General features: G+C 40.1%; 4 protein-coding genes across 5 annotated transcripts; 2 read left to right on the top strand and 2 right to left on the bottom strand.

The window, feature by feature from the left end:
- The first annotated feature begins 64 nt into the window (after positions 1–64).
- Positions 65–3859, top strand: LOC122406637 (putative odorant receptor 92a). Its single transcript, XM_043412192.1, has 5 exons — positions 65–1685; positions 2219–2318; positions 2418–2522; positions 2624–2779; positions 3424–3859. Exons 1-5 carry the CDS (start codon positions 931–933, stop codon positions 3472–3474), a joined length of 1167 nt encoding a protein of 388 aa, XP_043268127.1. The 5' UTR covers positions 65–930; the 3' UTR covers positions 3475–3859.
- A 1030-nt stretch (positions 3860–4889) lies between these two features.
- LOC122406023 (uncharacterized) lies at positions 4890–7947 on the top strand. The gene is made up of 5 exons (XM_043411175.1): positions 4890–5726; positions 5881–5980; positions 6054–6158; positions 6251–6406; positions 6577–7947. The coding sequence occupies exons 1-5, from the start codon at positions 4969–4971 to the stop codon at positions 6625–6627; spliced, it is 1170 nt and encodes a 389-aa protein (XP_043267110.1). The 5' UTR covers positions 4890–4968; the 3' UTR covers positions 6628–7947.
- A 698-nt stretch (positions 7948–8645) lies between these two features.
- Positions 8646–12521, bottom strand: abs (ATP-dependent RNA helicase abstrakt). The gene is made up of 10 exons (XM_043411344.1): positions 12256–12521; positions 11630–11900; positions 11169–11514; positions 10953–11086; positions 10721–10877; positions 10477–10639; positions 10086–10386; positions 9837–9986; positions 9575–9757; positions 8646–9458 (listed from the first exon to the last, which is right to left on the bottom strand). Exons 1-10 carry the CDS (start codon positions 12286–12288, stop codon positions 9322–9324), a joined length of 1875 nt encoding a protein of 624 aa, XP_043267279.1. The 5' UTR covers positions 12289–12521; the 3' UTR covers positions 8646–9321.
- A 393-nt stretch (positions 12522–12914) lies between these two features.
- On the bottom strand, positions 12915–14480 carry Coprox (oxygen-dependent coproporphyrinogen-III oxidase). 2 transcript variants are annotated; one of them, XM_043411345.1, is made up of 2 exons: positions 14358–14480; positions 12915–14272 (listed from the first exon to the last, which is right to left on the bottom strand). In XM_043411345.1, the coding sequence occupies exon 2, from the start codon at positions 14251–14253 to the stop codon at positions 13066–13068; it is 1188 nt and encodes a 395-aa protein (XP_043267280.1). In that variant the 5' UTR covers positions 14254–14272; positions 14358–14480; the 3' UTR covers positions 12915–13065. The 2 variants fall into 2 exon arrangements, with proteins under 2 accessions (XP_043267280.1, XP_043267281.1); XM_043411346.1 differs by having other exon boundaries at positions 12915–14286; positions 14358–14454.
- Positions 14481–14882: the final 402 nt, after the last annotated feature.

Below are 14882 nucleotides of genomic sequence, written 5' to 3'. Positions count from 1 at the left end.
ACAGGCGAAAAAGCTGGCATCGCCCGTTGACGTTTCGTGGCAAAAATGTTCTAGCAAGCTCGAATTGATGATATTCCGCTGACAAAGTGAAAACGTCAAAATTCACGAAAGAACATCAAAATATTAAAAATGACAATACAGGAGATGTGACAGCTTCAATGATATCGCAAGTCACAGCGAGGCGTATATGAAAAAGTACTTACAGAAACACGTCAGTCTCTCATCCCATGAGCCATACATAACGGAAATGCCAGTCATCAGCTTCCGGAGATCGCACTGATACTGAATAAAAACCAATGACTCCACTTCGCCCTCACGGTAAGGGCCATTCTCCCACTCTCGACTTCATTTTTTATTCTCCAATCGTTGTTCTTCGCTGGAAGCACGTCGATAAAATTGCTCGCTGCACTTCATTTACATTTAATGTTTAGAACAGCAATTCGTTCGTTCATTGTTCGACGAAGAACAATAATAGCCGGATAAAAAAGAAAAAAAGAGTCACAAACATTGTACGTACCTCTCGACAAAAACAACGACATTTTCCATGATAAAAAACCCTGCTCCAATCTATGCATCGAACGGAAAACATGAGAACGAAAGAAACTGACAATGGAACTAAGAGCAATTTTACTGATTGTCCACTTATAAAATTGAGGGAACGTAAACACGCGGAAGAATATCCCCATCAAAGGGAATAAAAATCAGAGCTCCATCTGTTCTCATTCTTCTTTACTCCGTTTTACTTTTTTGTCGCACTCGCGGCGTATTTCAAAAGACCTGGACGAGGCCCATTCCGTTTTTCGATACGATTCAAAGGGAATAACTAATGATACAAAAGGAACGCGGTTCGTCGTCAGGCAATTTTCTTTCGATCAGTCATCAACAAACTTTGAGACCGTATTAAAGTAAACGCCTCGACTAGAGAATAAGATGGCGAAAATCGAATATTTTCGAGGCACCAACAGACTGAACAGCCTCGCAAACTTGTTGTCCGGCAACATTTTGCCCTTGTGTGATGAAAGAATCGAGTTAAGTTACGTTTCCTTAGTGTGGGTGACATTCGTGTGGGTCGTCAGATCAACTTATTTCTTAACGGTGTTAGCGGGCTCGTTCTATTTTGCGAATTTGACGACCAAAGAGGCCTTCAAAAAATCGGGTGCCGCAATCGCAGTATTTTTCGAGCTTATCATTCCGACGATTTATTTGAATGTTCGCCGAAAAGATTTGCGCGAATTGGTTCGAAAGTATAATCAAACTCTGATCGACTCCGAGGATCTGAGAAAAATGGTTTGCGATACCGTCGAGCCGTACAGAAAGGGGCTACAACTCTACGTAATCGTGTGTCTAATTACCGCTTCTTCGTGGTCAGCTGCACCGATTTTCATCACTTTCAAAAACGACCGGTTCACATACGCCGATTACGCTGCCCCAGCTTACCTGCCCGGGGAACCATTCACCGTCAACGTTTTTCGAGCCGGCGTCGCGTTACAAATTCTAGGAGGTTCTTTCACTTCGTTTGGAAAAATCAGTATCGATGTCTACGTCACTCATTTCATCGCAGTCTCATCCGCCGAATATAAATACGTTGGAGCACAGTTATCCGATGCCCTGCGTCAGGAGGACGACGAAACTGCGCTCGTCAATGCACTCCGGACTTGCGTTCGGCATCACGGTGCGATTATCAAGTACTCATATTTTATTGAGCAACACTTTAAGCTGTTTTTCAATTTCATTCTTGCTTATCATTCATTTTCATATTTATAAAAACTGTCAATTTTTGAGCATGGCTCAGTCGACCGATCTTGGAATTTTCGAAATCGAAATTCTCTGACACAGTTTGTTTGATTAAAAAAAGCCTGTGTCGGCCTGCGCAGGACGAGGCCAAAAATCGGCTGACACAGCCTTCTTTTAATCGATCAAACTGTGTCAAAGAATTTCGATTTCGAAATTTACAGCTCTCTCGCACTCGCAATTGCGCACAAATGACGCACAAATACCATGCCAGCAGAAAATTCAATCGATACTCGAAATAAATTTGAATGTTAGGCCAAGTATTACTCAATCGTGAAATACAACGCCGAAACAGTTTCAACCGCGTAAATAAAATTGCATTGTATGTGCGCCCGAACTACACATTTTTCTGTAGCTCTCGTGTTTCGACACTTTTCTACGCGATCGCGTCTCAAGTAGGCCTGTAAGTCGAATATTATATGTACAGAATCGGTCGGAAGCTTTCTGATCTGTTGGCTCTTCATATTGGCACGACGTATGTTTCATGCATTATGAAATTATGTTTCTTAGGCTACGGCGTTATTACAGTAAGTATGAACAAATCTAATATTCTTCTTATGCCAACTTCGAGGATGAATTCGTGAAATAATAGATTGTTTTGTATTTTTTTGTTTTCATAATTACAGTTCGAGAGCGCTCCCGTTGAAAAAGCAGCGTACATGGTATACGCCGCGGCTTGTATCTTCCAACTTTTTCTTCTCTGCTCCTGTATTCAAGAATTACTCGATGTGGTAAACCTTCGATACTTATAGGCAATAAAGAAAGTCGCGTTGCAAAAAAGGCACGTGCCAAAACTGCGTCCATAAATAGTTTTATCGTTCCTGGATAACAGAGCACATCGGTAACACACGACGCATTCCATGAAAATTGGCACGCTCGCAGTACTCTCGTGAAGAAAATGTTTTACACAATGGAAATGAGTAATGCGATGGAATGCCGACTGAGCGCTTATCGAGTCGTCGATCTCGTCGTGCCGTCATTGGCGCAGGTAAATCAAGACTCTATAATTAATGGACTCAGGAAAGCATTTTATCCGGTTAAGGGGTCTACTCTAATTAGCATTTTCATAAAATCGATCTTTTTTGTTGCATTTTTCGAAAGTATACATTTTTAAAAGTATCGTACTAAAATTTTGTAAAGATCTGAGCAGTTTAAGTGCACTTTTGAGCGACGTTTAACGCGTTTTTCTCAAAATGGTGATTTTTTAAAAAATCAAAAAACATATGATATGCGCTATAGGCATTTACCTGTTGAATCCAAAACCATGTTTTTCTCCGATCATCCATTTCAGAGATTTTATCAACAGCGCCATCTTTTTGACCTGACTTCTCCCCCATTTTTCTGTACGAAAACTGAGTAAAATAAATTTAAACAATTTTTTCGTGTATCTCAAGAGTGTAGTTTTCAGGCCTAAAACTTTTATATCCATATTTATAATTTACACCGTTCAAAAAAATTCGTGAAAATAGTCTTTTTTTGTTCGTCTAATTAGGGTAGATCCCTTAATGAAAATTTTGTTCGAAACCAATGTTTGACATTGAATCAAGCAGATTTTTCAATCCAATGTGACAATCACGAACTCGTGGTCATCTACTTCATTTATATTTCACACAATTTATGTTTATTACTCAGATACTCAGCAAATCCTACTCGGTTTGTCTGCTCCTTCTCGAAGTCAACTAAATCATTCGTCGACACTTGTACTTTGAAAGAACAATATAAACATGAGTTTTATCAAATTTTCGATTCTCCTACTTCAAACGAAACCACCCAGCACTATTCCTGCCAAGATGACAATTCCGGACAATTCTCAACACCAGAAAGGCCAGGAACAGAAATGTCATAAAAACTGTCCCTTCAATGGACTCAAACCACTCTAAACTCGACGAAAATTGAAAACTCTTAAAAATCCTACGACCTTCAAAGCATTAACGATAAAATAGCCTCGACCGTTTTTTCGTTTGAATTCTTTCAATTCATACGTTTTTGACGCCCACAATCTGTAATTTTTCGTTCAAATACTCCTGGAAATAAATATTTCTGTTATCATAATTCCATATTTTCGCAATCAACTGCGTTATCATTTTTAACATAACCTCGTAGGAAATTCAATGTTTTACAGGAGAAAAAACCCTCCATCCAACGGTGGAGTTATTCATGGGCATTTGTAAATTTAAATTGCTACCTCTATGCTGATGAAAAGTGATGCATCACTTACGACCTGGCTCAACACTGCCGAACCCACCTGCGTTTACCCTCCAGAGCGTTGCTCGCTAACTTCATATTTTTTCTTTATCCCAAACCTTATAAATCCTACTCCATTCGTCAGAAACTAAGCATGATTATGCTAAAATGAAAAGCCACAAAACTTGGAAAAACTTTGAGAAACTACCACGAAGTAAGTATAAAAACAATCATATTGCAAGTCATAACAGAAAACAGAAAAGGCACATACATAAATGTGTGAAAGTTTTACCGTATCGATGATCTGTAGTACGTCCAGTCATCATCTTCCGAGGAACGCAGCGACACTGAATTAAAATCAATCCACTTCGAGCCCACTGTGGAGTTCTCCCAGCCTGCTCGAACCAATTATCGAGTCTCCTATTGTCTTTTTTTGCTATGACCACGTCGCCCGAATAGTTCGTAGCGTCTCATTGAATATTCAAACTTTTGAATATAGCCATTCGTTCGGATACTGTTCGAAAAGAGCAATAATAATGGGACGACGTACGAGCACAAACGTTGTAGAAAGTTCCTTTGAAAGAAAGCCTACAATCAGTGCGAAATTACGAGAAATGAGTATGCCACAATTTCATGTGCACAAATTGCACCAATCGTCGACCTATCAGATTGAGGAAATATGAAAATGCGGAAAAACAAGTCGATGGGCAACTAAGGGAATGAAAATCAGAGCTGCGATTGTTTTGATTCTTCCATTCCATTTTTCGCCGCACTTATCGTATTTCAAAAGGCGCGTACTTCCGGCAGAGCCATGTCGATAACCGATACACTTTGTACAGAGAGAATGGCTAATGAGGCAATACCAACGTTTTTCGTCGTCAGGCAAAATTCCTCCGAATCAGTCGTCAGCAAACTTGGCAATCGTGTAGAGGTATTCGAAGCGACGAACGCTCCGAGCGATTGGCTCCGAAGTATTTTCATCTCAACATTAAGATGGAAAAGAACGAGTACTTTCGCAGTGTCAATGGAGTGAACAGGATGGCGAATATATTGTCCGGAAATCACTTTCCGCTGAGTGACAAGGGATCCGATTCAAACCTCGTTTCACGAGTGTGGGTGCTTGTCGCCCGGTTTATAAGAATAACTTATTTGATAACGACGTTATCCGGCACGTTCTACTTCGCGGACATAACGGCTGGGGAAGCGTTCAAAAGATTGGGTGCTGTAGCCGCATTATTTTTCGAATCGTCGACAATAGCGATTTATCTGCATTTTTGTGGAAAAGATTTGGGTGATTTGGCGCGCAAATGTAATGACACTTTCGCCGGGTCCGATGAACTGAAGAAAGTGGTTCGCGAAACTATCGCACCTTACAAGAAAGGAGTTAGATTCAACATGATCGTGTGCATAATGACCGCTTCCGTGTGGTCAGCAGGATCCTATCTCTTGGTTTTCTTCAAGCACGAATTTACATACGCCGATTTTGCTGTCCCAGCTTATTTTCCCGGCGAACCCTTCACCGTAAATGTTTTTCTCGCTGGTGTGACGTTACAGGTTCTTGGGTTATCTTTAACTGCCTTCGCGAAAAACAGCACCGATGCCTACGTCACTCACTTCATCGCAGTCTTGTCCGCTGAATATAAATACGTGCGAAGGGAAATGTCGAACGCACTGCGACAGGAAGATGACGACGAAACAGCGGTCGTCGAGGCGCTCCAAATTTGCGTCCGACATCACTGTGCCACCATTGAGTATTCGCTGTTCATTGTTCAATACCTTAAGCGATTTTTTTAAATTACTGCATCGCGTATCTCATTGCAATACTCAATAACATTGAGCGTAGCATTAGCATTTCCGTGCGCTTGTGTCTCCAGCAAAGTGTTTAATTCGAACGTTTCTGTGCAGAATCGCTCAGAAGCTTTGTGATCTAATGGCCATTCATATCGGCATAACGTATTTTTCATGCATTGTGAAATTTTGTTTCTTAGGATTCTCGATTATAAGAGTGAGTACGTCATTCTTTTCTCTCCAAATTCCACCGATGAAACACTGTTTTATATTTCATTCAATAACCACAGTTCGAGAGCGCTCCGATAGAAAAAATCACGTTCGTTGTGTACACTGGATCCTGTGTCCTTCAAGTATTCCTCGTCTGCTCCTGCATTCAAGAGCTTCTCGACGTGGTAAACCTTTTTTGATCAGTGACCAATGCCGCGTCGTGAAAAAGACACGAGAATACCGTCTGATCGATTGTTTTATCGTTCCTGGATAACAGAGCACGTCCGTGACACAAGACGCATTTCATGAAAATTGGCACGGGCGCAGTACTGCCGTGAAGAATATATTTTACACGATAGAAATGAGCAATACGATGGAATGCCGATTGAGCTGTTATCGAGTCGTCGATCTCGTCGTGCCGTCATTGGCACAGGTAAATAGGAATTCATGATCTCTGCACTGAGAAAAGTGTTCGATTTCGACACAATAAACAACTCAAGTTCGATGTTGAATTGACCTGAATTCGATGTTCAACGTGACGATAACGAACTGAAAAATATCTCGGGAATTTCGTCATTTATAAAATTCATTTTTCCTGCCCAGATACTCAGCAAAGCTTACTCGGCTTGTCTACTCTTTCTCGAAGTCAACTGAGTCCACTTTCCTATTTGTAACTAGTGCGAATTAGTTGTACGTTAGAAACAAACGACATAAACATTCGTTCGGTTGACCGATTGCTTGCGCTACTTTTCATTTAAACCAAAAACCTCTCCCCGCGCCAACATTCCATGGTCGCCGACACCGTAACAGCCGCGAGAAGGAATTCCCTCGAAATCGACCTCTCGGTTGAACGAGAAAATGAGAAAACTCGAAGTAACTCGTGATTTCTGAAACGTCGCCGATGCAGCAGCATTGACAAAGCCACGAATTTCTCGTTTCCTTCGAAAATCACTTTTTCAAGTAACTTCAATCGTTCGATCGACCAGTTTCTTCACACCCTGTATAATGCACATAGGCCTCTCAAACCACTCCGTTACATTAGTGAATCAGGTTGGCCGTTGCTCAGACTCCGTCAGACGTAAGATATACTAGTCCCTTGTGCAGACACAACGGGTCTGACCTACTGGTAAATGCTGGTCAGGCATTGACAGTGGAGCGATCGAGGAATGGTCAGACCTCAGCTCCGAGTGGTAATACTACTGCGTGTATATTCAGCCAGAGCCCAGCACACTCGGCGGGCTTAGCAAGGAGTTACATCCTGTTAACATCGGACGTAAGCAAGGGAACTTCTCGGTTCAGTGGAGCGTGAGGTCTCCTGCAGATAAACATATCGGAAATAATGTATGGACCTCTGGCATCATGAATTTCAGACTGTCATCCTGTTCTAAAGACATTTTTTTCAATCACTCAATTTCTTACGGCGGGAAAATACTTTTTCGGTACTGAAAATCGTACTTTTTGGAATCAACGACTTCGGCAGCGTTCTCCGAGCGGCTACAAATTGGTTATGCACTTTAGCTTTTATTTTTTATTTCTTTTATCGAAGTGGCAACTGTGGGGAGCGATACTGCTGAAAATGCGACGGAGAAAAGTCTGGATTCGTGTCTAAAATTCGTTTGACAATTCCTTTCGGTTCTTATCAATAAATATTGAAAGTGTGCAATTCGAGCATGTTTTTATTTTGGGAACTACTGATACGTTGCATTTTATTTCATTACTTTTATACGGAAATTTGAAATATGATTGACCCGCAGTATAATTGCGCCGGAAAAGTGAAATTTTTTTATGCCAACATCGTGTTGTGCCCGTAAGGGCTCTCAGCGTGAATTCATCGATGACGAAATATCGACCGAACGAGCGCATCGACCCTCGATCTCAGCATCGAAACTTCTAAGGAAATTTAGGCTGTATTCACATGAGAAGGTGAAAACTCCTGAACCTATGAAATCATGAATTAACTGAAAATCGCCAGTCTTTGACAAGCATTTGTAACGTTCGGTCTCGAGGCAATGAAATCTCGAGTTTGTAACTTCTTAAATAAACTTATTGTAAACTTGTTGTAAAAGTATCGAGTTGGAGTTCAACTCTTTTTGGCCTGAATCCCTTAAATACTCGTCCTCGATAACTTGTCCCCTCGTGACGGTCTACGCGAGCACAAAAATTGTGGAATTCGATTATTCAACTCAGGACATATGGCGGAAGCGTATCGTTCCAATGAAGGGTAAAAAAATCCATATTTTATCAGTATTTACGTCGAGGTGAAAAAAAAACAATGCAAAATGACGCATCGATCGCGGAAACTCATTAGAAACAGAATCGTTCGTATCGGCCGCGGTTTCTACAGTTTCCCTGAGCCCTCGAGCAAATACGATCCAGTCCTTTGGATCGGAAACTTGTGTCCGATTTCTGAATAGGCCGCCGCATGGTCAAGATGACGAGAAGAAAGAAGTTTATTGAGATTTTAATACGAAAATTTCCAGGCAAGTATTTTTTGCTGAAAAATACCGAGGTCGAAAAAATCCGCTTGTTTCTCGTTTGTCGAGCTGCAAAACGTCAAACTGCAAAAATCAAATTTCAATAAAATGTTTGCCCGATAATGAGATCCTTCTGTTCTCCTTTTTTTTGAAGAGAAAATACTTTTCAATATCAGAATTCTCGCAAAATCGAGTAAAACAGGGTGTCTAATTTTGACCAGAACAGAAATTTCATGACTTTTAAGGCTTTTTAAGTCAAGGAACAGGAATTTTTCATGACTTTTCTTATGGTTCTGATACTTTTTATTCATCTTTTAATTATAAAAAAATTCAATAAAAATAACAAAGAAATGATATTTTATTTTGAAATAAAGAATCTTTTTTTCTTACAAACTATTCATTCGATATTCGTTTTTATATCGATGATGAGTATTGACGAACCAGACATTGTCGCCACCCCGCGAATTTTGAAATCATGTTGAAGAAAACCAAAAAATCGACAATGACAATGAGCCTTGCAGAGATCTTAAAAAATCAGGTTGTTTGGTCATTTTTCATGACATTTAATGATTTTTTCAGGTCCGAGTGTAATTTCATGACATTTAAGAATTTTCATGACTTTTCAGGTCGTTAGACACCCTGGTAAAAATAAGAGCACATTTAAGCTTTAAAAATCTGATAAGGATAAATTCAGTAAGGACAGCGAAAATAACGTTCCAATCGATGGAACCGCTCATCCAAACGAGAATCGTGAATACTCTCCATAAACCGAGGTCAAAATGCTATTGAAGTAACAGCCGGCTGACACAATTTTTTATAAGACAGTTGATTTTCGATTTATTTACAAGTTGAGCAATGTATAAAAATGAAATATTTAGTAATCAGCAGCGTTACTGGCCAAATAGTCGCGACGACCGATATTCGAGGCCTGTTTGTTTTGGATTGCTTCGAGTTTCGGACACTCGGTAATCCTGTGACCGAGACCACCGCAGTAACTGCAACCTCTTTCGTCTGCGGAAGAAAAATTGGTCGAAAAATTCGATAGAAGCAAATTTCGTGCTTAACAATGTTAAAGTAAACATCGTATAAACAATGTTCATAAAAATATATAACTGCGAAATTCATACCTCCCAAGTTCAGGTACTTCTCGTTTTCCGAGCACAATTCTAGAAGGAACGGTGGAACTCGTTGTTTCGCTTCCATCAACAAATGTTTGAGATCCAAGAGTACGGACTCGTCGTTCGCTTTGTTTATAAACGTAGTCGCTATTCCCGTTCGTCCGGATCGACCGGTTCTTCCGATACGATGAACTGTTGAAATTTTATTCGATCAATAGTTTTTCCGTGAATGGCAAATTTTTTTGTTTCTTTGGGTGATCGGTGTAATTACCATAGTTTTCAACGTCATCCGGCATGTCGTAATTTATAACGTGTTGAACATCCGCGAAATCGAGACCTTTCGAAGCGACGTCTGTGGCGACCAAAACGTCTTTTTTACCGGCACGAAAAGCTTCGACGGACCGTGAACGCTCTTCCTGGTCTGCGTATGAAAAATATTGTTTAAAAGATTTTTAGTTTTCTATAAAAATGAAATTAACGGAATGTATTTATACTGATGAAAAATGTAAGAACTGCAGACCTTTTCCTCCGTGAATGGCAACAGCCTCGACTCCCTTCAACAACAGATACTCGTGAATAGCATCAACGTCCTGTTTTTTCTCAGCGAATATGAGCACGGGAGGTGTCGTTTTGCGTAGACATTCGAGCAAATAAACAATTTTAGCCTCCTGTTTGACGTATTCAACTTCTTGGACAACGTTCATCGAGGCAGCGCCAGCACGTCCAACGTTTATCGTAACTGGTTTGACTAGAGCGGAGCGCGCGAAATTTTGAATTTTCTTTGGCATCGTTGCTGAGAAAAGGAGAGTCTGTCGCTGACCCTAAAATTGACAGGTAATTTTTTAGTGCTTCTCCAAATAATCGATTTGTCCATTAGAGTAACATCAATAACTTATTATTAGTTTCCTTACAGTGAAAAAGGAGAATATCGTACGAACGTCCTCCTCGAAACCCATGTCTATCATACGATCCGCTTCATCCATGCACAGATAGCGGCAAACGCTCAACTTGACCATTTTTTTGTCAAGCATATCCATCAATCGACCGGGCGTAGCCACCATTATGTGCACCCCCCTGTGACCAAAAATTTGTACGTCTTTTAACTCAATAATAAAAATAAAACACTGGAAAAGAAATGGGAATTCGAAAGTTTACCTGTTGATGATTTCCAACGACTCGGAAACTGGCACTCCACCGATTGCAAGACAGCTTCGAATTTCTGGACAGTTGGAGCTCCTCAATGCAGTAGTATAATGTTGAACTATGTCGTACGTCTGTTTAGCCAATTCACGGGATGGACATATTATCAGCCCTGCAAACATTGAGAACGTTTCGGAATTTGGATTGAGGAAATCTAATCCAGTCATAAAATCTATTTCTCACTCACCATATGGACCTTCGTTCCGTGTAAAGGGCATCGCTACTTCTTGCTCGAGACAAAACATTATGAGGGGTAAAACAAACACGAGAGTTTTACCACTACCGGTAAACGCAATGCCAATCATGTCACGACCTGATAATCTGCAACATGAAAAAATTTGCGGTTTCTCTATTTTTTAAAGGCTCCAATTTTTTTGTTATTTTTCTTTCAATTTTTTCTCACACTGTGGGTATTCCTTGCACCTGAATAGGCGTAGGCTTGACGATTCCTTTTTGTTCCAAGCCGTGCATTATTCCTCTATGGAATTTCATTTCTTTGAAATTTTTTAAAGGTGGTGGAACTTCATCACCCTCAACCAAAATTCGAAGCTTCCGCCTGACTTTTTCGTGACGTCCCTCGCCCAGAGCAAGTATCACTCTGGGTGGTTTCCAACTCGTTTTTATTGGATCTTCGTACTGAATACCCTTTGCCAATTCGGCTACACCCATCAATGCCTTGTTTTCAGCTACGCTTTCCAAAATCTTTTCTTCCTCTTTCAGCTGTCGCTCCATGGCGCTTTCTTTCTTGGCTGAAATGATTTAAAATCAAATGAAAAAAGTGCTGTACTCTATGGAATTTCTTCCAATAATATTCAATCAATTCTTGAAAATGGAATGAAAAACGCTCCACATTTTTTTGCCTACCTTCTGCCAGTTTCTTCAATTCGGTATGCTGATCAAGAAGAGAAATATTTGATTTTCGTCCCCAAACTTGCCCATCGTCTTCCTCACCGTCATCTTTCTCATTTTCACTACTACTTTTGCCCGCTATGCCGCTACTCCCTTCTTCTTTCAGTTGTCCTAACCGCCCTAACTTCATGAGTTGTTGCTTCTTCCGTTCCTTAACAGGTACGTATGGCACATAATTGTCATCAGAATCGGAATCACTCCTGCTTTTCTCACTTTTCCTGTACCGCTAAATTATCAAAAATGAAGAGAATCATTAATATACTAGAAATGAAACATGTTAACTCGTGAAATGGATAGAATGACATTATAAAAACAAAGTGAATTTGAAAAGGGACTGTCACATAACAAATTTGGGGTTGGCTCCATTAAAGAATCAAATTCATTAATTTTTTTTCTGGTTTTTTAAAGTTGATTCGGTGGGATTTATCGATTATTGATTTTTTATCCCATTTGAATTTACTGTGAAATATTACGATTCAAATTATTCGTAATCTTACAAATCAAATCAGTTTGAGCGATGTCACTTTGACATTGGTTGTTTTGGTATTAATTTTTGGTTAAGAACATAATCAAAGACTAACCTTTTTCGGTACGCTATCGCTGTCTTCTCCCATTGCGATATCGATTTGAAGATCAACGTGATGTTTTCAACCTTCTGATTATTAGAAATTATAATCTATTTCATCCTTGCTGCACTATTATTCCAATTGTCAAAAGCAAATGAAACTATAAAGGTATTGAGGTGATGAAGATGAAGAACTGGAAGGATGAGTGTAACGGGAATAACCTCAAAATGTACAACGTTGTTGACACGATCGCGGTTGCCAATACCTTACTGCTATATACCTTCTTCTTCTTCTCTTCCTGAATGGCTATCTCCCACTATGAGGGCATGTGCCACTACTGCTATACCTACTGAGCTACTGTGTAGATTTTGTAGTCGGTGCTCTCGTGTTTTTCCGAAGGCCCGCGCGAATTCCTCCAAAATTTTGAAAAAATTCACATTTTTTCTTTCAATTTTTTTTAGAAAATCGTTCACAGGTATTAAAAATTGGAGAAATAATGTGTTTAATAAAATATGACATATTTGGCAAAAATATTTGAAAACTTCACAAGTTTTTTGTAGCGTTTGTGAAATTTCAATGAATATGGGTTTTGTTTCCAAAATTGATCTGAGCAAAATCAAGCGAGTTATAAAAAGAAGGCATAAATAAAAAATTTGAAATCTCCAACAAAAGTGTCCCAGTCCATATAGTTTTATTACACATACACATGACACCCATAAATATTTACACGCACTCATAAAACGTATAAAATTCAATTTTTTCCCATAAAAAAATAGGTTGAGAGCCTCTACGAAGAAATGCGAAACGATAGCACAGTGGCGTAGTTTATTTTTTGCCTTCGATATTGAGCAGCCAGTCGCGTGGATTTTTCAGCACTTCAGTGAGAATTCCTTCTTTGGAAGTGGGTTCGGGTTCGTGCATGTATTCCCATTTAGCAACAAGCGGTAGAGACATAAGAATACTTTCGTAGCGAGCTCCGGGTGTGTAGAGGCCGAATTTGGTACCACGGTCGTAAATAAGATTGAATTCGACGTAGCGTCCTCGTCGCAAAAGCTGCCACTGTCGTTCGGCGTAACCGTACCCATCATCCTTGTGTTTCACGACTAAAGGTACGTACGAAGGAATGACCGCTTCTGCGCAGGAAGTCACGAATTTGAAAGCCTCGTTCTGATTTGGCGTATCAAGATCGTCGAAGAAAATACCGCCGATCCCGCGCCTTTCGCCTCTGTGAGGAATGTTGAAGTAATCGTCGCACCATTTCTTGAATTTTTCATAGTACGTAGGATCGTGTTTGTCACAAGCCATTTGAAGGGTACGATGAAAATGTTTAGCGTCTTCCTCGTTTAGATAATAGGGCGTGAGGTCAGTACCACCGCCGAACCACCATTGTATCGTACCGTCATTATTGACGACTTCGAAATAACGATAATTAAAATGTATCGTGGGTACCATTGGATTTCGTGGGTGTATAACGGCGCTTATTCCAGCTGCGAAAAACGGTAACGAACCTTCGTCCATTTTTTTGCCACGCGATCTCATCTGCTGCACTGCATTAGCTGGAAGTTCTCCCGTCACGACCGATATATTGACACCGGCTTTCTCGAAAATCGCTCCGTCCTGCATAACGCAGGTTATGCCACCACCACCCTCCTTTCTCGACCATCGATCTACCGTGAACCGAGCCTCTTCACCCTCCACCGATTCCAAGGATTTACAGAAATCCGATTGTATCTTCATTATCATGAGCTCCATCTTCGTTCTCATTTCCCCCGGTGTTTTTTCTAATTTTGATACATCGCTCACCGGCTCCGCCATAAACTTACTCGTATCCAAACGAGATTTCGCTGCTTCCGCCCGATTCCCCGAGACATGATAAAACGCGTAGCTCGTTGTTGTCAATATGCCGGCAGCGAAACATCTGAATCGCCCATTTTTCAATAATTTATTTGCACAATTTTGAACAACTACTGTGCTTATCGCTCTCCAACTTTGGACGGAAATCCTCGTCGCCATGGAACAGATGTTTGAATCACTGCAATTTTATCCCTTATCATAATAAATCCAATGTAAAAAAAAAATGAAAAATGTTATTTTGTCTATGATTTTCTTGTATTTACCTCCTTCGCGATGCTTTGTTTCACAGGTTATATTTTCACGTACTCCGCTGTTGAGTCCACTGTCGTACGTACACTAAGTCACGTAGCACCCCGAACCTACTGAACACATACTGAACACTTCACCACACAGCTCGGGCCTATCAGCTGATTCTAGCGATTGACACGTTCATATATCTATGTATATACTGTACACGACATTCCGAAAACCCGTTTTCAGGATCACAGCCGTTTCTCACGAGTGTTTTTCCGGATTACTATGTCTCAATTCACCGATGATTATGACCCATTCTAATGCGATTAAGCGAACAGGAAAAGAATGCAAAAAATCAACTAAATATTGAATGAAAAATTTATTTAAAAAAATAAAAAATATTAGTTTAAAAATTGCGTGATTTTTCGAATGAATCGAAGAACATACTTCGAGACGAAATTTTTTTTTTCTGTACTACTCACTGAGGTAACGTGATCAGATTTTAAGCTACAGATTATGAATTTTGTTGAATTGCAAACATGAAAAAAAGAAGT

This window comes from Venturia canescens, chromosome 2 (assembly GCF_019457755.1).
Source record: "Venturia canescens isolate UGA chromosome 2, ASM1945775v1, whole genome shotgun sequence".
Taxonomy (NCBI): domain Eukaryota; kingdom Metazoa; phylum Arthropoda; class Insecta; order Hymenoptera; family Ichneumonidae; genus Venturia; species Venturia canescens.
Note: the sequence above shows the minus strand (reverse complement) of the source record. Positions and strands in the feature narration are given on the sequence as shown.

Excerpts from the sequence above, each read along its gene's own strand:
- LOC122406637 (XM_043412192.1), top strand. The coding sequence starts at position 931 with ATGGCGAAAATCGAATATTTTCGAGGCACCAACAGACTGAACAGCCTC. Across the intron at positions 1,686-2,218 it reads CATCACGGTGCGATTATCAA|AATCGGTCGGAAGCTTTCTG; the intron begins GTACTCATATTT and ends TTATATGTACAG. Across the intron at positions 2,319-2,417 it reads TAGGCTACGGCGTTATTACA|TTCGAGAGCGCTCCCGTTGA; the intron begins GTAAGTATGAAC and ends TCATAATTACAG.
- LOC122406023 (XM_043411175.1), top strand. The coding sequence starts at position 4,969 with ATGGAAAAGAACGAGTACTTTCGCAGTGTCAATGGAGTGAACAGGATG. Across the intron at positions 5,727-5,880 it reads CATCACTGTGCCACCATTGA|AATCGCTCAGAAGCTTTGTG; the intron begins GTATTCGCTGTT and ends GTTTCTGTGCAG. Across the intron at positions 5,981-6,053 it reads TAGGATTCTCGATTATAAGA|TTCGAGAGCGCTCCGATAGA; the intron begins GTGAGTACGTCA and ends CAATAACCACAG.
- abs (XM_043411344.1), bottom strand. The coding sequence starts at position 12,288 with ATGGGAGAAGACAGCGATAGCGTACCGAAAAAG. Across the intron at positions 11,087-11,168 it reads GTGCAAGGAATACCCACAGT|ATTATCAGGTCGTGACATGA; the intron begins GTGAGAAAAAAT and ends TTCATGTTGCAG. Across the intron at positions 10,878-10,952 it reads ACGGAACGAAGGTCCATATG|GGCTGATAATATGTCCATCC; the intron begins GTGAGTGAGAAA and ends CAATGTTTGCAG.
- Coprox (XM_043411345.1), bottom strand. The coding sequence starts at position 14,253 with ATGGCGACGAGGATTTCCGTCCAAAGTTGGAGAGCGATAAGCACAGTA.